Raw genomic sequence first — 25618 nt, forward strand, 5'->3', positions numbered from 1 at the left:
ATAGTTTTCTGCATACAGGTCTTTTGTCTCAGGTAGGTTTATTCCTAGGTGTTTTATTCTTTTTCTTGCAATGGTAAATGGGAGTGTTTCCTTAATTTCTCTTTCAGATTTTTCATTATTGTATAGGAATGCAAGAGATTTCTGTGCGTTAATTTTGTATCCTACTTTACCAAATTCATTGATTAGCTCTAGTAGTTTTCTGGTAACATCTTTAGGATTCTCTGTGTATAGTATCATGTCATCTGCGAACAGTGACAGTTTTACTTCTGCTTTTCCAACTTGGATTCCTTTTATTTCTTTTTCTTCTCTGAGTGCTGTGGCTAAAACTTCCAAAACTATGCTGAATAATAGTGGTGAGAGTGGGCAACCTTGTCTTGTTCTTGATCTTAGTGGAAATGGTTTCAGTTTTTCACCATTAAGGACAATGTTGGCTCTGGGTCTGTCATATATGGCCTTTATTATGTTGAGGTAAGTTCCCTCTATGCCTACTTTCTGGACAGTTTTTATCATAGATGGGTGTTGAATTTTGTCAAAAGCTTTTTCTGCATGTATAGAGATGATCATGTGGTTTTTATTCTTCAATTTATTAATATGGTGTATCACATTGATTGATTTGCGTATATTGAAGAATCCTTGCATTAGTGGGATAAACCCCACTTGCTCATGGTGTATGATCCTTTTAATGTGCTGTTGGATTCTGTTTGCTAGTATTTTGTTGAGGATTTTTGCATCTATGTTCATCAGTGATATTGGCCTGTAGTTTTCTTTCTTTGTGACATCTTTGTCTGGTTTTGGTATCAGGGTGATGGTAGCCTTGTAGAATGAGTGTGGGAGTGTTCCTACCTTGGCTATATTTTGGAAGAGCTTGAGAAGCATAGGTGTTAACTCTTCTCTAAATGTTTGATGGAATTCGCCTATGAAGCCATCTGGTCCTGGGCTTTTGTTTGTTGGAAGATATTTAATCACAGTTTGAATTTCAGTGCTTTTCATTGGTCTGTTCATATTTTCTATTTCTTCCTGATTCAGTCTTGGAAGGTTGTGCACTTCTAAGAATTTGTCCATTTCTTCCAGGTTGTCCATTTTATTGGCATAGAGTTGCTTGTAGTAATCTCTCATGATCATTTGTATTTCTACAGTGTCAGTTGTTACTTCTCCTTTTTCATTTCTAATTTTATTGATTTGAGTCTTCTCCCTTTTTTTCTTGATGAGTCTGGCTAATGGTTTATCAATTTTGTTTATCTTCTCAAAGAACCAGCTTTTAGTTTTATTGACCTTTGCTATTGTTTCCTTCATTTCGTTTTCTGATCTGATCTTTTTGATTTCTTTCCTTCTGCTAACTCTGGGGTTGTTTTGTTCTTCTTTCTCTAATTGCTTTAGGTGTTAGGTTAGGTGGTTTATTTGAGATGTTTCTTGTTTCTTAAGGTAGGATTGTATTGCTCTAAACTTCCCTCTTAGAACTGCTTTTGCTGCATCCCATAGGTTTTGGGTTGTCGTGTTTTCATTGTCATTTGTTTTTAGGTTCTTTTTTATTTCCTGTTTGATTTTTTCAGTGATCCCTTGTTTATTAAATAGTGTATTGTTTAGCCTCCATGTGTTTGTACTCTGTACAGATTTTTTCCTGTAATTGATATCTACTCTCATACCGTTGTGGTCGGAAAAGTTCCTTGATATGATTTAAATTTTCTTAAATTTACCAAGGCTTGATTTTTGACCCAAGATGTGATCTATCCTGGAGAATGTTCCATGAGCATTTGAGAAGAAAGTGTATTCTGTTGTTTTTGGATGGAATGTCCTATAAATATCAATTGAGTCCGTCTTGTTTTATGTATCATTTAAAGCCTGTGTTTCCTTATTTATTTTCATTTTGGATGATCTGTCCATTGGTGATAGTGGGGTGTTAAAGTCTCCTACTATGATTGTGTCACTGTCCATTTCCCCTCTTATGGCTGTTAAGAATTGCCTTATGTATTGAGGTGCTCCTATGTTGGGTGCATAAATATTTACAATTTTTATATCTTCTTGTTGGATTAATCCCTTGATCATTATGTAGTGTCCTTCTTTGTCTCTTGTAATAGTCTTTGTTATAAAGTCTCTTTAGTCTGATATGAGAATTGCTACTCCAGCTTTCCTTTGATTTTCTTTTGCGTGGAATATCTTTTTCCATCCCCTCAGTTTCCATCTGTCTGTGACCCTAGGTCTGAAATGGGTCTGTTGTAGACAGCATATATATGGGTCTTGTTTTTGTATCCATTCAGCCATTCTATGTCTTTTGGTTGAGCATTTAGTCCATTTACATTTTAGGTAGGTATCTATATGTATGTTCCTATTACCATTTTCTTGGGATTGTTTTTGTAGGTCTTTTCCTTCTCTTGTGTTTCCTGCCTCGAGAAGTTCCTTTAGCATTTGCTGTAATGCTGGTTTGGTGCTGCTGAATTCTCTTAGCTATTGCTTGTCTGTAAAGGTTTTAATTTCTCCTTTGAATCTGAATGACATCCTTGCCAGGTAGTGTAATCATGGTTGTAGGTTTTTCCCTTTCATCACTTAATAATTATGTCCTGCCACTCCCTTCTGGCTTGCAGAGTTTCTGCTGAAAGATCAGCTGTTAACCTTATGGGGATTCCCTTGTATGTTATTTTTCCCTTGCTGCTTTTAATATTTTTTCCTTGTATTTAATTTTTGATAGTTTGATTAATATGTGTCTTGGCATGTTTTTCCTTGGATTTAACCTGTATGGGACTCTCTGTGCTTCCTGGACTTGATTAATTATTTCCTTTCCCATATTAGGGAAGTTTTCAACTATAATCTCTTCAAATATTTTCTCAGTCTAGTCCCTTTATTTTCTCTTCTTTTTCTGGGACCCGTATAATTCGAATGTTGGTGCCTTTAATGTTGTCCCAGAGGTCTGTTAGACTGTCCTCAGTTCTTTTCATTCTCTTTTTTTTATTCTGCTCTGCAGTAGTATTTCCACTATTTTATCTTCCAGGTCACTTATCCGTTCTTCTGCCTCAGTTATTCTGCTATTGATCCCTTCTAGAGAATTTTTAGTTTATTGTATTGTTCACGATTGTTTGTTTGCTCTTTAGTTCTTCTAGGTCCCTTTTAAACGTTTCTTGTGTTTTCTCCATTCTATTGCCACAATTTTAGATCATCTTTACTATCCTTATTCTGAATTCTTTTTCAGGTAGGCTGCCTATTTCCTCTTCATTTTTAGGTTTGGTGGGTTTTATCTTGCTCCTTCATCTGCTCTGTGTTTCTTTGTCTTCTTATTTTGCTTAACTTACTGTGTTTGGGGTTTCCTTTTCACAGGCTGCAGGTTCATAGTTCCCATTGTTTTTGGTGTCTGCCCCCAGTGGCTAAGGTTGTTTCAGTTGGTTGTGTAGGCTTCCTGGTGGAGGGGAGTAGTGCCTGTGTTCTGGTGGATGAGGCTGTATCTTGGTTTTCTGGTCGGCAGGTCTGCGTCCAGTGGTGTGTTTTGGTGTGTCTGTGACCTTATTATGATTTTAGGCCGCCTCTCCGCTAATGTGTGGGGTTGTGTTCCTGTCGTGCTTGTTGTTTGGCATAGGGTGTACAGCACTGTTGCTTGCTGGTCATTGAGTGGAGCTGGGTCTTGGCGTTGAGATGGAGATCTCTGGGTGATTTTTGCTGTTTGATATTATGTGGAGCTGGGAAGTCTTTGGTGGACCAGTGCCCTAAACTCGGCTCTCCCACCTCAGAGGCCACAGGCCTGATGCCTGGCCGGAGCACCAGGACCCTGTCATCCACACGGCTCAGAATAAAAGGGAGAAAAAGAGAAAGAAAGAAAGAAAGAAAAAATAAAATAAAAGAATGTTATTAAAATAAAAAATAACAAATAAATATTAAAAATAAGAAAAAAATTTTTAAGTAATAAAAAAAAGAAAGAAAGAAGAGAGCAATCAAACAAAAAAACAAATCCACCAATGATAACAAGCGCTAAAAAGTGTACCAAAAAACAAAAACACACACACACACCAAAAAACGGACAGACAGAACCCTAGGACAGCTGGTAAAAGCAAAGCTATACAGAATCACACACAGAAGCAAACACATACACACTCAGAAAAATAGAAAAAGTAAAAAAAAAAAAAAAAAAAAAAAAAAAAAAATATATATATATATATATATATATATATATATATCATTGCTCCCAAAGTCCACCGCCTCAATTTGGGATGATTTGTTGTCTATTCAGGTATTCCAGAGATGCAGGGTACATCAAGTTGATTGTGGATATTTAATCCGCTGATGCTAAGGCTGCTGGGAGAGATTTCCCTTTCTCTTCTTTGTTCGCACAGCTCCCAGGGTTCAGTTTGGATTTGTCCCCGCCTCTGTGTGTAGGTCACCTGAGGGCGTCTTTTCTTCGCTCGGACAGGACAGGGTTAAAGGAGCAGCTGATTAGGGGGTTCTGTCTCACTCAGGCCGGGGAGAGGAAGGAGTACGGAATGTGGGGCAAGTCTGCGGCGGCAGAGGCCGACGTGACGTTTCACCAGCCTGAGTCGCGCCATGCGTTCTCACGGGGAAGTTGTCCCTGGATCACAGGACCCTGGCAGTGGCGGGCTGCACAGGCTCCCCGGAAGGGCAGTGTGGATAGTGACCTGTGCTCGCACACAGGCTTCTTGGTGGCGGCAGCAGCAGCCTTAGCGTCTCAAGTCCATCTCTGGTGTCTGTGCTGTTAGCGGCGGCTTGCGCCGTCTCTGGAGCTCCTTTAAGCAGCGCTCTTAATCCCCTCTCCTTGCGCACCAGGAAACAGAGGGAAGAAAAAGTCTCTTGCCTCTTCGGCAGCTCCAGACCTTTACCCGGATTCCCTCCCGGCTAGCTATGGTGCACTAACCCCCTGCAGGCTGTGTTCACGCCGCCAACCCCAGTCCTCTCCCTGGGATCTGACCTCCAAAGCCGAAGCTTCCGCTCCCAGCCCCTGCCTGCCCCGGCAGGTGAGCAGACAAGCTTCTCGGGCTGGTGAGTGCCGGTCGGCACCGATCCTCTGTGCTGGAATCTCTCCGCTTTGCCCTCCGCACCCCTGTTGCTGTGCTCTCCTCTGCGGCTCCGAAGCTTCCCCCCTCCGCCACCCACAGTCTCTGCCCGCGAAGGGGTTTCCTAGTGTGTGGAAACCTTTCCTCCTTCACGGCTCCCTTCCACTGGTGCAGGTCCCGTCCCTATTCTTTTGTTTTCTTTTTTCTTTTGCCCTACCCAGGTACATGGGGACTTTCTTGCCTTTTGGGAGGTCTGAGTTCTTCTGCCAGCGTTCAGTAGGTGTTCTGTAGGAGTTGTTCCACGTGTACATGTGTTTCTGATGTATTTGTGGCGAAGAAGGTGATCTCCACTTCTTACTCTTCCACCATCTTGAAGCTCATCCTTGGAAATAGCATTGTTGATTTTATTAAGAAATTTCTGTTTTGAAAGTTGGCTTACTTTTTTTTTTTTACTTTGGAGTCATTTGGGTAGCTTGAATCCATGGCTTAAATTTTATTAAATGTTTTTCCTCCATGTTCTTTCCTGTGGAGCAGCCCATAATGTGGGCCTGGAGGTACCCTGCCTGGCATAATTGTCACTGCCCTGTGGCATACTGTAAGCATCCTCCATATCTCCTACTATGACTTATTGACCTTAGAGCTTAGTGGAAACCCCTTAGGAATACCAAAGTGGAGGCTTACATTAGTCAACTTTCTGTATCAAGTCAATAGACAAAACATTTACTAAGAGACTGCAGAAAATGGCCATATTTTTGTCAAAGACATACTGACTACTCCCAACTCTCTGTCTCTCAATTTAGTAAACTTGTTCTTACATTTTTCACAGTGTCTGAAAAGAAGGGTCTTGTCATGTTCCATCAGTATCAAAATGTTACATCTGCAAACCCAATTTTTCTTTGCTTAGTGTAGGTACCAAGAGAGATCACCACGGTGGGCTTTGAGAAGAAGCATGTTATTTAAGTTAGGTACTTGGGATTCTCTTAGTCTTTCTTCTGATTTCATATTTTATCTTCTTCCTTGATATTTTTCTCTTCAGATCATAGCTGAAAGAGAAAAGTAAGACTTCTATCAATTCAGCTACTCACTCTCTAATTTAGGCAATAATTCACAATGACACATGGATGGTTGAAGGAAGATGCCATTACCTCCTCTTCCCTCAGCTATTCTGGACAATGTTTTATGTTAGGTGCAGCATCCCTTGAAAGTCTCTGAAGTCTATTTTCAGACTAAATTCATTCCAATAATATGTTAGCTGTAAAAGAGAAATAAAAATGCAGATTACACACTGGCCCAAAGCAGATCCTGTGTTAAACAAAATTCTCCATTAGAATGTTCAGATTAGATGTTCTACATTAAGGATATTTACTGTCCATTTAGGCTGCATGTAATCCATTACTTGAAATAACATTATAGCAGAGGGACTCCACACAAGATGTCAGTGTCTGATATGATCTTCTCTTTGTTCAGAACTGCCTGGATGACAAAAGTCTGGAGCCTGTCATCTCCCTTGTGCTTCAGATCCTGAGGCAATGCTACCCTAAGAGTCCACTTCCCTTGGTCACAGCCAGCAGTGCTTATTCCTTCCCAGTGCCTGGGAGCACCGCCTCTGAACCTCCACATGTTCTAACTGAAGGTAAGAGTATGCGGGTAGCTCTTCGGTACTTAGTTTGCTCATAGTTATGAGCTTTATGATGAACTTTTGCATTTGGATAATATTTCAGAGGAATGTGGATGAAAGTAGAATCAATTTTTTAAAGAGATCAACTGTGATTATCTAATAAGTAATTAGAGAGATGTATGAGAAAGCTAGTTTTTCATAATACCAAGCTTGTTAATTTTGTCCTGAATTATTAACTGTTGGCACTTTGCCTGGTAGCTATGGAATGCCTGTAGAGGCATCTCAGCTGATTTAAAAAAATCTATTTGTAATCTCATGATGGAGTCCCTCCACCGTACAGACTGGTTCTGGAATTAATTTGCCCTAAGGATGAAATTGAAATCAAACTTTTGCTGTTTTCCCCCCCATGCAAGTCATTTCAGAATACTTGAAAGTTTGATTATCCAATCTCTGAGAAGATTTTGTTGTCAGAAGATACTAGTGCTTTTCAACCTTGTCCTCCTTCCAGGGAACAGATTTTCCATAGGCATCATCTTGTCACAATGACACTGGGTGCTTTCTGTGGACTTTTGTTTAAAATCAGTTCCTTCGTATTAAAATTAGGGAATCAATCAAGGTGCTGTCTACATTACAACAGCTTTGGCATATATGTGATCACTAAACTCTGGCAATGTTAGTTGCATAAATACTTCTACATAGAAATTGCATAAATACTTCTACATTGGGTGAAGGAAGCCAGAATGGTATTCATGTGTCATTTTATTCTGCACTCATTTTGCATTCAGTGTGGGACAGCAGTTTAGACGTCATGATATAGTACTCTCATGCACCTATGTGCACATGATTTACACATCCAATAAGTGTAAGCGTGTGTTGGGATCCTGTACACTTAATAATGGCCCCTTACTTGTGGGAAGTAGTAACCGTTGGGTGGCGAGAATCTCAATCCAAGGCAAAGGGGAAGCCTCATCCATTTCACCTCTGTTTTTTTTTTTTTTCCCACTCAGAAGATTTTGAAGATGATGGCGAGGAAGAAGAGGACAAAGACTCAGATTCTGAAGATGTGAAAAAGGAAGTAGGTACACTAGCCCTTGCTTCTAATGATCTCTACATTCATAATTCTACAAAGGAAAATGTCCCTTTCTATGTTCAGCTAAGCCCAGGGTAAATTTTTTCTTTTAGAAATTTTATTTATTTATTATTGGTTGCTTTGGGTCTTTGTTACTGCCCACAGGCTTTCTCTAGTTGCAGTGAGCGGGGGCTACTCTTCCTTGTGGTGCACGGACTTCTCATTGTGGTGGCTTCTCTTGTTGCAGAGCACGGGCTCTAGGCACGCGAGCTTCAGTAATTGTGGCATGCGGGCTCAGTAGTTGTGGCTCGCGGGTTCTAGAGCGCAGGCTCAGTAGTTGTGATGCACGGGCTTAGTTGCTCCGCGGCATGTGAGATCTTCCCAGACCATGTCCCCTGGATTGGCAGGCAGGTTCTTAACCACGGTGCCACCAGGGAAGTCCCGCCCAGGGTAAATTTTAAGGACGGACTTTTGCGTTTCCACTTTAAGGCCGGGAAGATACTGATGCTGACTAAATGATGGCTACTGTTACTGATTTCCAAGTTGTCATTTTTTGTCTTGGTAGGCCCGGTAGAATCCCATCGTCAAGTCAGAGGCTATCTATTATCAAGACACTAATATTCCATCAGGATAAGCCTGAGGTAGACACTTAGGGTTGGTGTATTTAATGAATGTGAAGGATATTCAGGCAAAGAGACCATGGAAAGATTTCCTAGGAAACTTTTTCTAGTAGATCTCCACTATCTTTGTAATAAGTCACTCTTCTTATCTACCCAATCTATGCACAGGACCACTGAGTTGTACAATTCCATTTACCTTGGAGTTTATGTGAACTGTGCTCCTTTGGGTTGTATGGTGCATATATCCTGGCCAGCAAGGAAGTGGTGTCTTTTGGTCTCTATCAATAATAACCTATGTATAGAATGGAGGTCAGCCAACTCTCTAGGAAAGGTCAGATAATCATTATTCTACGCTTTGTGGACCATACAGTTTCTGTCACAACAACTTAACTTTGCTGGTGTAGCACAAAAGCAACCATAGACAATGTGTAAACAATAGGGCATGACCGTGTTCCACAAAAGCAGACAGTGGAGCATAGTTTACTGACAGCATTTCTAGAAAAAGGTTTCTAAACCTTGGCATTTTGGCTGGATAATTCTTTGTCATGGGGGGTTGTCCTGTGCATTATACGATGTTTAGCAGCACTCCTGACCCCAGTCCACAAGATGCTGGTGACATCTACCCCTTTGTACCCCAGTCATGAATCAAAACTGTCTCTAGGACTTGCCAAATATCCCTGTGGGGCAAAAGTCACCCTGTGGTTAAGAACCACTGCTCTAGAATAATGATAATTTATCTATGAGTTATCATTCTGTCTCCATCTCTGTTGGTGGACATCGACTTGGACAAGTCCCTTCAAGTTATAGTTCCTTAGTTTTGACATCTGCAAAGTAAGACTGAGAAGTAAATGCTACCTTTTATGACATTCCTGGAGATGAAATCTGGATTAAAAAATCTATCTATCTATCTATCTATCTGTCTACTTGTCTATTTATCTATCTACTATCCATCCATCCATCCTCCTCTCCCCCTCCCTCTCTTCCTTTCTTTTTACATACCATTCCATCTACACATCTGCGTAGGGAGAAAGAGAGTTTTTGCGTTCTCTGTCATAATAATCACTCACCTTGCTAATGGTAGTAGCAGACATAGAGGGACTACCTCTTAGCCAAGTCTCTAGGTTCAGGCTGCTGTTGCTATTCTGGTGTGCTCAGGGTTTTGTTGATAAATAGAATCATTTCTGAAGTCATCAGTAGCAAATTGGCTCTTTGCTGTGACTTGCCGATGCAGGCCTATGGGGAACTTGCTGAATTATTTGAATGATACTGTGCTGCTACAGCCATTCATCAATGCCACTTTCCCACCCCTCTTGCTGGCTCTTTGATAACTGAATGTTTGATGTGCAGCATCAGTCACCTCTTGTATCTGATGTGGAGGGACAAGCTGCAGGCTGGTGCTCGACTTCACACAGCATGGAGTTGGGGGAGAGCTTTCAGACCATCTCCTTACCCCCACTCTGCAGATGATGGTGGGTTGGGGTGGAGTGAAATCTAAACAAATAAATCAATCCAGCTGGGAAGGGAGCATAAGACAGATAAGTGAGGGCCTGGAAATAATTCATCAAGAGCCTTCGAGCTGAGGAGAAGGTGAGAAGTAAGTGTGCGAGCATGCATTATAGAGAAACAGGAACGTCAGAGTAAGGGCTTGATTCTGGGGTATAGCAGGAGTCAGGGAACCGGGGCCCTAGAAAACTGGTTTTCCCCTGGAGAACCCAGCAGCATGTGCTGCAAGTTATGTGGGCAAGAAGCCAAGAGTATTTATTTCTGGTCAGAGAATGGATGCAGGCCTTTAACTTGTGGCCTTTTCCTTTGAAAATCTTAGTTAACAATTGGGAGAAGCCTCTTAGAAAGAATGATTAAAAGGAACTTATATCTGTAAAGAGTCTTGAGAGTGTATAGTTGGGTGCTGTTCTTTGATTGAAAACTGTGAACGTCATCATAAGGAAAGAGAAACTTATAACGAATATAGACTAGAAGTTGGCCATGTTTGTTTTTTTTCTTAATGAACACAAACATTAGATTTGGACAGACTCTGAAGAAGAGGAGGACAGAAAGGGTGAATTCAAGCTCTTCCTTCCTTTCTTCCCTCCTTTCCTCCCCTTAAACTTTTTATTTCCTTCAGGTATTTTCTTGGATATGATCCATATGTGAGGCAGCATGCTAAGTTCTTAGGGATGTTAATATGATACAAAAGCAAATAAGACATAGTTTTTATCTGCAAGGAATTCAGTCTAGTAAACTTGGGGATTGTCTCTGCCAGAGTTTGAATCGGCACCTTCAAAAGGGTGTTGAATTCAAATCTAAGGCTGGGGAAAGTCATTATTGGAAGGGTCGAACCTGAGGAGGGAGGGAGTTATCTGGGTTAGATGGGTACCAAAATCCTAAATGATGAAGCTTCTCTGGGTTGCCGTGAGGACAGAGAAGCTGGACCACTCCTAAATAAATATAAAGGGTATTTATAAAATACAGAAGTAGTTGACAACCTGCTTGAGTGCCTGGAGATTCAGAGGCCAAGATTCAAGCTTTGAGGACCAGAGATGGTCTCTGTTACAAGTACTCCACTTTGCTGTTATACTGAGAAAGCCATCACAGGCAGTATATAAATGAATGGGCATGACTGTGATCTGATAAAACTTTATTTACAAAAACAAGCAGTGGGCCATAGTTTGCTAACACCTGCTCTAAGGCTGAGTAGGTCACCTAGATAGGCTGAAGCTCATGGGTTACCTGATGCTCCTCAGTCACCATCACTGTTAAACTGTTATGAAATGATGATCTAGAAGAAGAAATAAAAGGTCTGGTATTATTTAGCCCAATGAAGAAAAGGCTGGTGGTGACTCGGTAAACTTTTAAATGTACAAAAGTATAAAGGTATAGTAGGAGGTTACGACCTCCTCCCCAGAGCCTGGAAGGCTCAGCATCAAACCTGCGTCTGGAATCTTGACTCCTACAGTCTTCCTCTTATTCTTTATGCTTCAGCCACTTTCTATTTTAAAAACATTTTAAAAAATTTATTTTATTGAAGTATAATTGATTTATAATGTGTTAATTTCTGCTATACAACAGTGATTCAGTTATATATATAAATTCTTGTATATGTGTGTATACATTCAGCCACCTTCTTTCTGTAAGCAAATTTAAGTTGCCTTTTTTTTTTTCTTTTTCTGTTAGTAATTTCTTCCCCCAAGTCTTTGCCTTGTTGGCCGTTATTGTTAAAATGTGTCCTCCAGGCTTCCCTGGTGGCGCAGTGGTTGAGAGTCCACCTGCCGATGCAGGTGCCCCGGTCTGGGAACATCCCACATGCCGCGGAGCGGCTGGGCCCGTGAACCATGGCCACTGAGCCTGCGCGTCCAGCGCCTGTGCTCCGCAACGGGAGAGGCCACGACAGTGAGAGGCCCGCGTACTGCAAAAAAAAAAAAGTGACCTCCTTAACTTCTTTGTACCCCAGCCTTACTCACAATCACTTCACCACCTCTCATTCTTCCCATGACATTTATCACTGTTTGAAGTTACCTTGCTCATTTGTTTGCTTTCTTACTGTCTTCCTTTTCTCACTAGAAGGCAAGTTCTATGGAATCATGGACCTTGGTCTGTTCAATTATCAATGAGTCTTTAGTACCTAGGAGAGTGCCCACTCATAGTAGGTGCTCATTAAACGTTTGTGAAAAGAGTGACCTAAATAGGTAGATAGATGAATAGGTACGACAATTACAGTTATGTCAAAGACGGTGATGAGATAAAAACAATTCTTTGGCATTGTGCTTCATCGTTTACATAGTTCATCTCATTTTACATGTATTATTTATGATGAAGGCTGATAAATACTAACGTGAACACTGAGAAAAATTATAATCTTTCTTAGTATTTAAAAAATACAGCCTCACCTATTAAATTATCCTTGACTAGGCTAGCACTACAACTTGGAGGCCAGGAAACCGTGTCCCAGGATTCTGAAAAGTCACATCTGTAGCTTGTCTCGATACTTCTCAGGATGGCTCTCCTGATTGTAACATATTTTTTGAATGTGCCATTGTAGGATGATGACTTGGAAACAGATGTGAACAAGCTGAGCTCCAAACCTGGTCTTGATCGACCTGAAGAGGAACTGATGCAATATGAGGCGATGTGTCTTGAGCTCTCCTGCAGTTTTGAGGTAGAATGTATGCCATGGTTCTACTCCTCGGTGTTGCTAATGGGTTCTTTGCAGACCCTGGGAATCCAAACTGGTCTCCAGATGGAAAGCATTGCTCATCTTTAGTAATCTGCTTCTGGGATCTTTCTGAGAGGGAAGTAAAAGGCTAAACAAAAAATGTGACAAGGTGGCAGAGATAGGATGCATGCAAGGGTCCTATCAGTACAATCTGACACCCATCACCTCGGAAGGAAGTAGGATGAAGGTTCACATTGCTGCCTGTCATCTGGTGGGCAAGGTGCCTTACTCTCACGTCCTGGGAAAGCAAGTGAAAATTCATGGTGATTTAATCGTTCTCTTGTGAGAGTGGGATGGTTGTATGAGATGGCTTTCTGAAGGTGACCAGCCTGACTCTAGGGTTTCTTTGTTAGCAGAAACAAATCAAGCACCTTATACCTGGTCATGTTAATCCAGTGGTTGGTTGCTGCTGCTGCTTCTGCTGCTGCTCCCACCAAAATTTAGACCTGCTTTTGGACCTCCATTATTTTCTTATGATTCTTAATAAACCATGAATTTGGCCATATCTAAGGGTACATGCTAAGTCACTTATAGAAGGGAGCTGACATATTGTATTTCACTCTAGAAAGCAGAAGGGCATTGGTGAGTAAAAGTTTCAGGGAAGGAAATTTTAATTCAGAATAAAAAAGAATTTTTCTTAATCAGAATGATCCTCAAATAAAAGGAACCACCTTGAGATACAGGGAAGTTTCTGTAAATGAGTCGTTCAACCAGACTGTAAATGATTGGGGGTGTTGTAGGAGGCGTTCATGTACTGCATAGACTCATACTAGACCCACCAAATGCCCCTTCCAAGTGTGCGTTTCTAGGATTCTGCCATTTCTTTGACTCTTGAAGCTTAGTCTTTCCTTGACTGACCTTGGAAAAAGTTTTCCAGTGCTCAGGATTTATGCTTAGCTCTGTGCCCAAAGAGTGAGGACGGGGTTCAGATTGTATTCTCTACTCGGAAAGAAACACTGACGTATTCTTTTCCACTTTTAACCTGAAGGAACTGGAGTCCAAACCTGGAGATGGTTTGAACTTTGACAAGACTCAGTATGCCAGTCACCACCACATTCTGACTGCTGCCTCCCCAAAAGGGCTTTGCTTGAATAAGGACCAAATCTCCTGGGGACAAGAAAGAGAAGTCCCTGTCCAGACCTCCCTTCTGAGCAGAGTGAAGATGGGGAGGTCCAACATACATCTAACCTCCAAAAAAGGACCTGGAATGAACCCATACCGAAATGCACAATCCAATGGTCTTGGGATAGGTTCTTCCGGAAGTGAAATCTCAGACATTCAGGAGTCCTTCAAAGAGGATGCTTGGGACATAGATGCGATTTCCTGCCCAAGGATAAGTGCCTCCTTTTCCAGTTCCACTAGACCTAGAGAAACTGCTGAATTAATAGATAAGCTCCTGCAGACACATCCGACGCATATTGCCTTCCATGACCCCTATCTTTATATGGCCAAAGCTAGAAGAACCAGATCTGTGTCTGACTTCACAATGACGGCATTTCCTGATTTCTGGGGGCATTGTCCACCTCCCTCTGCCCAGTCCATGTTGGAACGTAAATGTGGAGTCCAAAGGTGATGGTGCTACTACCTTGGGAGCTATATATATTTTTTCTTCTTTAGTATTTTTGTAGGTGGAATGGTTTGTACAGATAATTCTGTTATCTTCAGGAAAGTGAGCATTAGTCAGGAGCATGTTAAAAGCCTTAAGGAGGGCTTCCCTGGTGGCGCAGTTGTTGAGAGTCCTCCTGCCGATGCAGGGGACACGGGTTCGTGCCCCAGTCCGGGAAGATCCCACATGCCGCGGAGCGGCTGGGCCTGTGAGCCATGGCCGCTGGGCCTGCATGTCCAGAGCCTGTGCTCCACAATGGGAGAGGTCACAACAGTGAGAGGCCCGTGTACCACAAAAAAAAAAAAAAAAAAAAAAAAGCCTTAAGGAAATTTTCGCCAAATTTACAAGCTTGCCTCCCTACTAGGACATTTCAGAGCTAAGGGTAGGGTGGTGGTAGACATGTGTTTCCACAAAAAGAATTTCTTAGGTGATTCTAATGCAACCCCTTACCCCATATCCATTGCAAATCCTACAAAATGGAAAGATTGTCCAGTTTCTCCAAATACTGGGATCATTCCTTAAGGGAAGGTTCTCAGGAAAAAACAAGTATGGATTATTTGGGATCACTTTTCTCATTTACTGCAAATTGGAATCTGATCTCTTGTTAATGAGAGGAAGTGGTGGACCTCCATCCCACAGTCCCAACCTTATAGAACCTGACTTGGCTCGGGGAATAGTTTTGCTGCATCACTGAGGATTATAAGGAAAAGAAATGCATCCTGCGGGGAAGAAACGTTGTGTGATGGATTATTCCCAGGATGCATGAAACGGAGCTTTGCCTTTGGATAGGCATAGCGAGATTAAAAAGAAAATTACTAAACTCAAGGAGAAAACTATTTTCCCAGAAAATATACTAAGTATGCATACACTAAGTCTATGGAGCAAAGTATGCATAGCAGTAAGTTTTCTTAACTTATTAGGAAGTTCATCAGCAAATTCATGGTGGATCCCAAGAACTGCTCCCACTTGGTCTCCTGGCTGACATCTCTGGCCTCACCCCTCTGACCTTATCTCCATGCTCAAGTTCCTGAGAGACACACCACAGGGGCTGGCCCAGCAATAGCTCCCCACTGGACAGGACGTCTTTCCCCTGAGTCTAGGCCTCATATTGACCTTCCCTCCCCCTTCTCCTACCCCTCGCCGCCCCAGAGACCTGGATCAGAAATTCAAGGAGGGAATCTGAAATATTCCTTAGGTATCCTTCCTCCCTCTTACTTAAATCTCCCAGATATTGGTGTTTCTTAGAGAGAAGATTGACCATAGTCTTCCGGAGCAAACAGGACCAAGGACTATGAACGACACAAGAATTCAAAGGCTTATTGGAGCCTCCCAGACCATCAGCAATCCTAGTGTCTCCTTCAAAACTGTCTTAGTGCAGAGGGCCCTCTTATTCACACAACCAGAGGCTTCAAAGCCCCTCAGCCCAAATGCTCTTGACAAAACTCTGCTTTGAGTAGAGAATCCTCCTAAAACTAAAATCTGGCATCACTGCTTCCTACATTCCTACCACTCAGTGTAGTTTTATTTTTTGATAAAGAAGAAAAGGAAGGAGGGGTGGTGCTTTTTGTACTCACTCAGCTCCAGGTTGGAGCATTATTACATTTTTCTTTCATAATTCTCTGATGAGTCCTAAGGCCCTTCCCACATGACCATAGGATGAATGGGGTAAGGCGTGAGGGCCAACCCTTAAAATGTTTCCGATTTTCTTTTCCAGGATCAAAATATTTGAGGATGTCCGGAGGCTCATCCAGCCAAGCGATATTATAAATAAAGTTGTCTTCAGTCTAGATGAGCCTTGGTAGGTGGTCTTGAACATCAGTGGAATGAGGGGGGTGGGAGTATAGAATATCCTTTTAATGGCATGAGCATAGGAATGTTTTAAGTTAGTAATCCGTTCCTTCTCCTAAAATCAACACAGTGAAAATTTGGGTTAAAGATCTGTAAGAGAAAGCTTATCTGTAAGAAATGTTAAATAAACTGTGCCCAAGAATAGCAATAAGTCCTATGTTCAGAGGTTCTCTGTTTCATTACAGGCCTTTGCAAGATACCACTTCTGACTGCTTACGGTTCTTCTCCAAGTTTGAGTCTGGAAATCTTCGCAAAGCCATCCAAGTGCGTGAGTAAGTAAGGAAAGCTGCAGGGGCCATACTCAGTATGGCTCAGCCCTGTTTTGTATCCCCCTCCGAGACATTTTCGAAGTTTTCCCTTTTTGGGACGTGGTGAGTGGTAAGTAATTTTTTCTGATACATGAAATATTTCAAGGAAGCCCAACGTATAACAAATACAAGTGGAGCTGTTTGGGATGGAGAAGGGAAAGGCAGGCATGTTAAGATTCCTCCTCAGCCTCCTTCTCTTTCATTCTTTTCTTTTTTTTTTTTTTTGCGGTACGCGGGCCTCTCGCTGTTGCGGCCCCTCCTGTGGCACGTGGGATCTTCCCAGAGCGGGGCACAAACCCATGTCCCCTGCATCGGCAGGTGGACTCTCAACCACTGCGCCACCAGAGAAGCCCCTCCTTCTCTTTCTTGTTTGCTATCTCAGCCTCTTCATCCTACAGCTCCTGCTTTTATTATTTATTCTCTTCATTTATCATGTTCCAAGGATCCAGGAGGGAAGACCTGATTAGGAATCTCCTAGTGAGAAAATGAGCAGTCCAGGATGTGCCTAAGCTCCTGGCCTTACTCAGGTCTTTCTCTTTATATCTGCCTTTGGCCAGAGTGTAGAATCCTAAACTCATCAGTTGTGGTCTGGGTGACAGGGTCAAATGACAGAAAACAAACCTACTTACAGGCAAGGATTTCTTATGATCACTTTTTGGAGAGAGCGTTGTGGGCATAGCAGACAATTTGAGGGTCATAGACTTCCTGGAATTGTTCTCATGAGTGTCTCTGTAGTGCCAACTATAGCTTCATTCATTGTATGGTGAGTTCAGTGGTTAGAGTGTGTTGCTTATAGTGACGATGGGAGGGGTGGGGCACCATCTGCTCTGCTACGGCTTCAACAAAGCTCTCCTCTTCCACAAATCTCACTATACACTGCCATTTAATCAGAGGGCCAGAGTAGGTGAGTATGAATGAATCAGGGCAAAACCATTGCCCTTTCTAGAAGAGCAACTCAAAGAGCGTGCCAAGGGGAATATTCTGAATTTCTGAAAGTGAAATATCCTGATGATAATGTTTAAGTCAAAGCTTTATTGCTAATTCTGTTGCTCAAGCTTGAAAAAGTAATTTTTTGGAGACATAGTGATTGGGTGGGGACACATAAGGACTTTCTGGGGTGCTGGAACTGTTCTACATATTGATCCAGGGAGTTGTCACACAGGTGTATCCAGATGAATTTGCTTAAACTTGTTGAGCTGTACATTTAAGATCTGTGTACTTTACTTCATGTAAACTAAATCAGTTAAAAAGGGAGAAAACAAACAGACAGATCTTTCATTGCCAGTCTAATTCATGTTTGTTGCCTTGCTGGGGATTTACATATATTATACTACTTAATCTTTACAAACAGTACTGCAAGTTTAGGCACTACTTCTTTTTTTAAAATTTACTTATTTATTTATTTACGGCTGTGTTGGGTCTTTGTTGCTGCGTGCAGGCTTTCTCTAGTTGTGGCCAGTGGGGGCTACACTTCATTTCAGTGTGCGGGCTTCTCATTGCGGTGGCTTCTCTTTGTTGTGGAGCATGGGCTCTAGGTGCACGGGCTTGAGTAGTTGTGGCATGCAGGCTCAGTAGTTGTGGCTCGCAGGCTCTAGAGCACAGGCTCAGTAGCTGTGGCGCATGGTCTTAGTTGTTCTGTGACATGTGGGATCTTCCCCGACCAGGGCTCGAACCCATGTCCCCTGCATTGGCAGGCAGATTCTTAACCACTGTGCCACCAGGGAAGTCCCTAGACACTATTTCTATTTTTCATTTGAGGAGACTGATGCTCAAAAGTCATGTCTAACATCAAATAGTAATGGTATATGCAACCAGATGTGACCACATTTTCTCCGGGATAGAGCACACTTGCATTTTTCATTACCATTTAATAAAAAGATAGGCTATAATTGTATAACTGACTCTTCTAATACCAGGACACTGCTCCCCCCTCCTTAAATTTCCAAAGCCTCTGTCCAATATTGTGAGATAAGGATGATAACTATAACTTACCAGCCAACCAAAATCCTGGATCTTACATCTATCATCCAGAACCTGAGATGTGTAGATTTCTCAGTGTTGGAAGTTCTCTTAAAGGCTTTTAACCCTCTGATCTTGCTTCTGACTTTGCAGGTTGGAGTACGACTTACTGATCAATGCTGATGTGAATAGCACACAGCATCAGCAGTGGTTCTACTTCAAGGTGAGCGGTATGAGGGAGGCGGTCCCTTATCGCTTCAACATTATCAACTGTGAGAAGGCCAACAGCCAGTTCAATTACGGTATGAGCTCTTGGGAAATACAGACTTTCTCAATAACACCAAAAATGATGTCACTTTTGAGTGCTTGAATTATTATCAGAAGCCCTGCTTGGGTTGCAAAGGGTTTGAAGTTGGACTGACACGTTTTGGTTGCCAGGTATCTCAAGATGGCCGCCAACCTATGGTAAATTGCTGCTATGGGAGGGGAAGCTTGAAACTCTCCCTCTGCTATGAAATGTTAATACCTCACATAACTTTCCACCACTTCCTGCCTCCCTTGACCCACCTTCAACTTTTTGAGGCCAGTGAGCCCTCTCATTTATTCCTTCTCTCCACCTACTAAATCCCATAGGAGCAAATGTACTGATCTGTTGATATATGTCACAGACAGGCAAACGGCACAATTCCATTGGACAACACCGATTTACACTCTCAGAAAACTCTGGAGAAAGTTTAAATTCTCCTGAATACCTGTGGCAATTTTAGAGGGGGCGTTCAAGGGACAATGACTGACTAGTAGCCCATATTTATTTTGAATGTTTCTAGAAATGGGAAATTCTGCGTGTTATTGCTGGCTCACATACTAATGTATTAGTGGCTGTGAGTAAGGAAAAAATATTCCCCGTAGCTCCAGGTCCGAGCATAGGACATTACCTCTATTTTGTACTGATTAAATAGACTCTTGCTGGTATAGAAAGAGAAAAGGTGAGCTTTGACTCTTGTATTCACTTGATGCAGCGGCTGTAACAAATTGTCACACATTTTGTGGCTTCAAAGAAGACAAATATATTCTCTTACAGTTCTGGAGTCCACAAGTCCCAAATCAGTTTCACTGGTCTTAAGTCAAGGTGTTGGAAAGGCCATGCTTCCTCTGGACATTCTAGGGGATTATTTGTTTCCTTTCCTTTTCCAGCTTTTAGAGGTATGTTCCTCATATTCTTTGGCTCATGGCCCTTTCTTCCATCTTCAAAGTCAGCTGCATAACATCTTCAAATCTCTCTACTTCAGCCACATTGCTGTTCCTCTGTACTCAAACCTCTCTCTACCTCCCTTTGGAAAGACATGTGTGATTGAATTTAAGGCCCACCAGGATAATCTCCCCATCTCAAGGTACTTAATTTAATCATATCTACAAAGTCCCTTTTGTCATATAAGGTTAATATACAGCTTCCATGGATTAAGACCTGGGTATCTTTGAGGGCCATTATTCAACCTACCACAGTTCTCCTTTTCTATTCCCCGCCCCCTGACCTAATGGATTAATCCTGCCTTTATTTTGTGTAGGGATGCAGCCAACTCTGTATTCTGTGAAGGAGGCTCTTCTTGGCAGACCTGCCTGGGTACGGACAGGCTATGAAATCTGTTATTACAAGTAAGTTAGAGTGTTGTTAGCTTCCTTTGCTCTTCTGTTCTCTCTCAGTTTCCTGCTTCTCCATGTTAATATTATAAACCTGAGCAATCTGTGCTTGTCTGCTGTACTTGTCACTCTTCCAATGGCAAACGCTCTGTCCTTCAGAAGCCTAAGCGTGTTAAATGGCACCCACAGTAGACCTCAAGAAATATCTTTTGATTTTCTGAAAAGTCACCTATTCTTATTTAAACACCTTAAAACCTTTAGACCTTACTGTTGGATATTATTATATAGACTCAACCTATGATTAGTGCATCAAGCTTCAGTTCTTTTCCTGTTTCCATTGGTCCCAGTGAACAAAAAGTGTGAGATATTCTAACTTATTCTTATCCATCCCATGCTTCAGTTTTCCAAAGCAGATAAACATGAATATGTGAGAAATATACTTAAGTAACTGTTCCTCCACAGAAAGATAAATTTTGGAAAAAATAGAAGAGAAAGGTGTTTTCAGAATTCATCTTCAACTCTTGATCAGTAGCCACTTTCATCAATGTATCCTGTAAAGTTGTAATGAAATTTGAATTATCCCTATATTTTGATAAAATACATGCATGCATTCCAGACCCATGAATTGCTTATTTGTGCATTTTCCTTTGCTAGAAAATAAAATACAAATTCATAAGACAAAAAAAGGATAGGGAGTGTGGACAGGTAGAAACTATGTAGCTAATTATTAGCTTGTTGCTGGTTTCTTATAAAAAACTGATAGGCTAGTACTTATTTTCTTGGATAAAGTAATTTATATCTCTTTCTGAGATTACAGGAGACCCCTAAAAATATTATCAGGCATTCTTGAGTTCAGGATAGTTGCAAATATCAAAAAGAAAGAGTAAAAATGCTTATGCCTCTTGGCTTTTGAGACTGTAAGGACAGGAGCATTGACAGATAAGAAGGTCAAGAATCTTGTTGCTCTATCAGACACAAGGGCAATCATCACCGCAGAAGTAAGGATAGTCTATAAAGCACAGAGATGGGCTAACAGTTTGTAATGAAAGAGTCAGCAGTCTTTAGTCTTGGATGTATTAGAATATGGACCTGGGTAGTATTTTCATTATATTCTTCAGAACAATAGCAAAGCCATACAATGTTGTTGGCTTTCCATAGCAATGACTTTCTGACCCACCTATCTACAGACTCTCAGGATCCTCTTATGGTCCAAAGAGATTGAGACTAAAATCATCTCAAGGTGACAGGGGCCACAGCTGTAGGGGAAAATAATGGAAGCATAAATTTGGACTTTGGTGTGTCAAGGATAACTTTTAGTGTCTTCGAGAAATAGTAATTCTAAATAAACATGAAAGACCCAGCTTGCAGTGGGCTTGGATCTGGAGGTTAGTAAGAGATTGGACAAACATAACATTCAGCATCCTCTGGGGGAAGGAGGGGGGGATAGCTCTCCCTGGAGGCCGCTTCCTTGGAGGTGGGGGATCAGGCATGGGCTTAAGGGGATTTAGAATCTGCCAAGAGGAAAAGGAAGAAATCAAACATCCCAAAGCGGAGCCTTGGCCTAAAGTATGACAATGTTAGTGTTAATAGCTTTTAAATTCATTAACAAGACAATTGTTATGTGATTAAAGAGTAACAGAGGGGTAACATGAAAACCATGAATGTGTAATGTAATTCATTTTTCATCTTCCAGCCATGAATACAACAGAGATGAATGGATAAGATTGCTACATTATAACATAGTTTGTTTTACACCAGTTCACCTCATTGTGTTAACATATTTCCAATAATGTGATCTAACAGCAGGATAGATATATTATGTGTGTCTCTATTCAACTGCAAATCAGAGTACCTTTCCCTACCATAGAATGCCTTAGATTATACAATGTATTTATTTCTCTCTTTTACCCATCACAATCTTTGAGTTGATCTGCTTTTGAAGGTTTCGTGGCTTCATCCCTGACTTTATGCTCTCTAATGTATTAATTTGGGAGAACTTTACCTCCTATTTCTTTGTCTCCAATATGTCATCAGGAACTCAGAAGTCTTATTTCTATTACATTCTTATATTTAGTACCATGTTCTAAAGGGGGTGCCAGGGTGCTTATTGTGTAGAGAACCGTGAGCCATGGTACCTGAGTATATCTATGGGAGGGTGAAAGAAAAGAGTACTCAGAAAGAATCGGATATCCATTTCCTTCAAAAAGTGATAGCAACAGTGATCAGTTAAGGAGGTGGGCTGACTGCTTTGTGGGTCCGAGCATTATCACTTAGAAAGTGATCTCCAGACTATTTTGATAAGATATACTAATGCATGTACTTTGAATATAGAATTGTTCATAATTTAAAAAAATCAATTATACACGCCCTACTATACTAATATATTATGCATACTGGAAAACATGCAGAAAGTTTAGAATTTTAAGACATGGGGAAAAGATGAGAAAAATAATTTTAAGTTTAAATCTTTAAATTTTAAATGTAAAATTGTTATATATATTTTTTACTATTGGTAACTCGGGGCATCCTATACCCTTAAGGTTTACCATGAAAAATATAGTTGTAAATTGCCTTTTGGCTAATTTTGAAAAATTGTGGTTAACTTCTCCAATCTAATTAAATAATTTTTACACAGATAAGAATTCTTGAGAAAGAGCTAATATTAAGGTAGGAGGTAGGTCACGTCAGTTCTTTCATTTTCTCGGTCATTTGTGTTTAAAATGTGATATTATTATCAATCTCTGAATTCCAAGCAGAATTTAGAAAAAACTAATTATCTATATTGCAGGGTTTAGTTTAATTTAGATAATATAATCTGTAGATCCACTAGAGAAGGCTTCTGCAAGTTTAAATACCTTGCCAGAAGCTAAAATCTAAAGAATGAGAGAGATGGTGAGCTATTCTCATCCCTCCCTCAGGAAGCCTACTGTACAGCAGTCGATACTAAACTACCTGACATATGAAGACCATAGATATAAAATGTAATGCATTTTTCATATTCCAGCCCTGGGAAACAACAGAGAAGAATGTATAAGACTGCTGTAGTGTAATCTAGCTTGTTTTATAATTATTCATCATAGTAGCTTGACTTGGACAGCATAAGGGCAGCGTTGTCCATCCCCATATTAAACCTTAGACAACTTTCTTTCTTCCTTATTAGATCATAATAAATTTAAAGAGAAATCCTAATATCTTCTCTCTGTGTTCAGCAGATCTGATCTTCTTGCCCCTCCCCTGGGGTACCTCCTCCCCCCGCATCCCACCCCCTCGCCCACCCACCTGGCAGATCCCTAAGCCGGAAAATCAAAAGGGATCCTCTAGAGGGAAGAACAGAAATGGGCAGGCTTATTTTTCCATGCCTCTTGTTAAAGCAAGCAAGGATTGTTTTAGTTCCTGCTTTATTTACTTCCCTGCGGTCTGCTTCTCCCTCTAATGTACACAGCCTCACACCTTTTTGAATTTTCTCCCAGCTCTGGTCTAAAGTAATTTTGGTGCTGAAGGGCAGAGGGAGGGAAGCTGCATGCTCAGAGTGGCCATGTGATACACAACAGCTGATCTCTTCTGACATTTATCTCTGCTCGTGAGAGGAGATGGAACAGCTCACTCATGAAGATGAATGTCATACAAGAGCTCTGCCATCATGCATCCTTCCCAGGGATCTCAGGAGAGAGATTTGGTGCTATACAGAATATTAGAAACTCTGCAGACACAGGGCAGCCTGGTGACTTGACTGCCCTGCCTTATTAGATCCTGTTAAGTGAAATGATGCTCCCATGTTAAACAGAGCCATCGTCATTGTAAGGTTATCTAATTCACTCTCTATCTTGGCATTTGCTTCTTTCATGCACACAGAGAAAAAAAAAATATTTCTCAAAGATAAAATAAAAAAAAATGACTTCCCAGCATATTTTAACGTACAAATGGAAGGAGACTGAGTTCACCACCATGCATTTGTGTACTTTGCTCCTTGCTTCATTGAAAGCTTTATGATTTTAAAAGTGCAGACCCTTCTGAGGATAAATTGTTCAGGGAATGGAAAAGCAAAGGGGAGCCTTTTAACTGTGGAATGGCTGATCTATCCATATCATCTTTGACCCAACATGCATCTAGGATCTGGCATATTTGAGAGCACACTTGGTTTTCACCAGGTTTCTTCTCCGCCAAGAAGAGCAGACCAAGGAGAGAAAGTTTCTGGAGTGAAACTTCTACCACTCATTAATGATGTGACCTTGGGGCAAATTATTCCAGCCTCTCTCAACTTCAGATTCCTCATCAGTAAAAGGGGATAATAATGGTATCTACTTGATAAATCTGTGCTGAGGATGAAGTGAAATGAGATAAAGCACATGGAAATCTTACAACAGTGTCTGGTGCATAGTGGATGTTCAGTGAGTGTTAGCAATTATTAGTAATTAGTAGAAGCTTCTTAGTGGCATCAAATACCAGTGACATAAAGAATCATAGTGGTATGAATAATTTTCTCACTAGCTATCATCTGGATTATTTTACATTCCTTCTGTTATTTTAGACTTCAGGTTTATAGGTATCTCTGATTTATGAAAACCGAAACTTCAAATTCTTCCTTGCTGAATTGAACCAAAAGACCTCTTGTCCTTTTATCCATTCTTATGAGACAGGTGATAAAATGAAAAATAATCTTGTTTTTGGGGTAAGCCCACACCTAGGGTTGAATCCTGTTTATTGTGCTTGTTGTGTGGAGTTCCTCAAGACACTTAACATCTCAATTTTCCCAGTCTGTACAGTGTGCATAATAATACCTTGAAAGGATATAATTAGGATTAGGGATAAGATATGCCAAGTATTCTAATTATTACTTCTAGAGTCTTAGGTCCATTTTTTCTACAGGCCTTAGCTGAACAGCTGCTAAGTCCAGGTACTGTGCCCAAGCGTGAAGATATACAGACAAATAAGCATAATCCCTGACATAAAGCATGGGCAGTGAGGGAGAGGCACAATGTGATAAGAATTATGTAAAAGGGTGGATATTGGGGAAGACTTCCTGAAAGAGGAAACACTTGCGTTGAGTCTTGAAGGAGGAAGAAGAGTTGGCTAAATGAGGTAGAAGGAAAGCATTTCTATACAAAGGAAGAACATGGGAACCATTTGAAATATAAAGGATGAATGTTACTGCCTTGCAAACATCCCTCAGTATGTTCATATCATAATTGGGAAAACAAAAAGAACTTGATAGGATCTCACTTTATCATGGACAGATCTAATTGTAGCAAGCCAAGTGTTTCACTTTGGAGATTTATGTAACACTTCACTTTGAAGAAGGTGAACTTGGGAAAGTTTAAAGGTTTCTGAAGAGGAAAACTTTGCTAGAGGTGGAGTCATCTCCGGGACTCTCCCACTACAATGCAGCCACCAGGAGACTCCAGTGGGGAAGCCTGACGTTTGGTTTAGTTTCACCTACAGTTTAGACCCTGGATTAGGGTTGCAAGTGAATCTCCTTTAGCTGAAACTCATCCTAAATGAGGTGATTTTCATTTTTCTTAAATTCCAGCCATCAGCAACCATCCTGAAGAGGGCTGGATTATTAGTGGGGAGCTTTTAGTCTTGCCCACGACAGTCTTGTCCATGAAGCTACAGCAAGGGTGTGTGTACAACAGGTGTAGGTGTGTGTGTGTGTGTGTGTGTGTTTTGGGAGGGTGAGGAGGTAGATTTTATAGCCCAAACTACCATTCTAAACTTTCCTTAAATCACTAGAACCTTGGTCCACAGAAGCTCAAA

General features: G+C 41.1%; 1 protein-coding gene across 1 annotated transcript in view; it reads left to right on the forward strand.

Moving 5' to 3' along the window:
* Positions 1-25618, forward strand: part of AGBL1 (AGBL carboxypeptidase 1) — a gene marked incomplete at its 5' end in the record, with an annotated part of 723168 nt that overhangs the window by 104955 nt on the left and 592595 nt on the right. Inside the window, 8 exons of the mRNA XM_065871763.1 lie at positions 6456-6621; positions 7614-7681; positions 12332-12448; positions 13494-14074; positions 15826-15909; positions 16145-16231; positions 18380-18528; positions 19792-19879. Coding sequence (XP_065727835.1) covers positions 6456-6621; positions 7614-7681; positions 12332-12448; positions 13494-14074; positions 15826-15909; positions 16145-16231; positions 18380-18528; positions 19792-19879 — 1340 coding nt within the window. The remainder of the gene's footprint in view (positions 1-6455; positions 6622-7613; positions 7682-12331; positions 12449-13493; positions 14075-15825; positions 15910-16144; positions 16232-18379; positions 18529-19791; positions 19880-25618) is intronic.

Source organism: Phocoena phocoena, chromosome 2 (assembly GCF_963924675.1).
Source record: "Phocoena phocoena chromosome 2, mPhoPho1.1, whole genome shotgun sequence".
Lineage (NCBI taxonomy): Eukaryota > Metazoa > Chordata > Mammalia > Artiodactyla > Phocoenidae > Phocoena > Phocoena phocoena.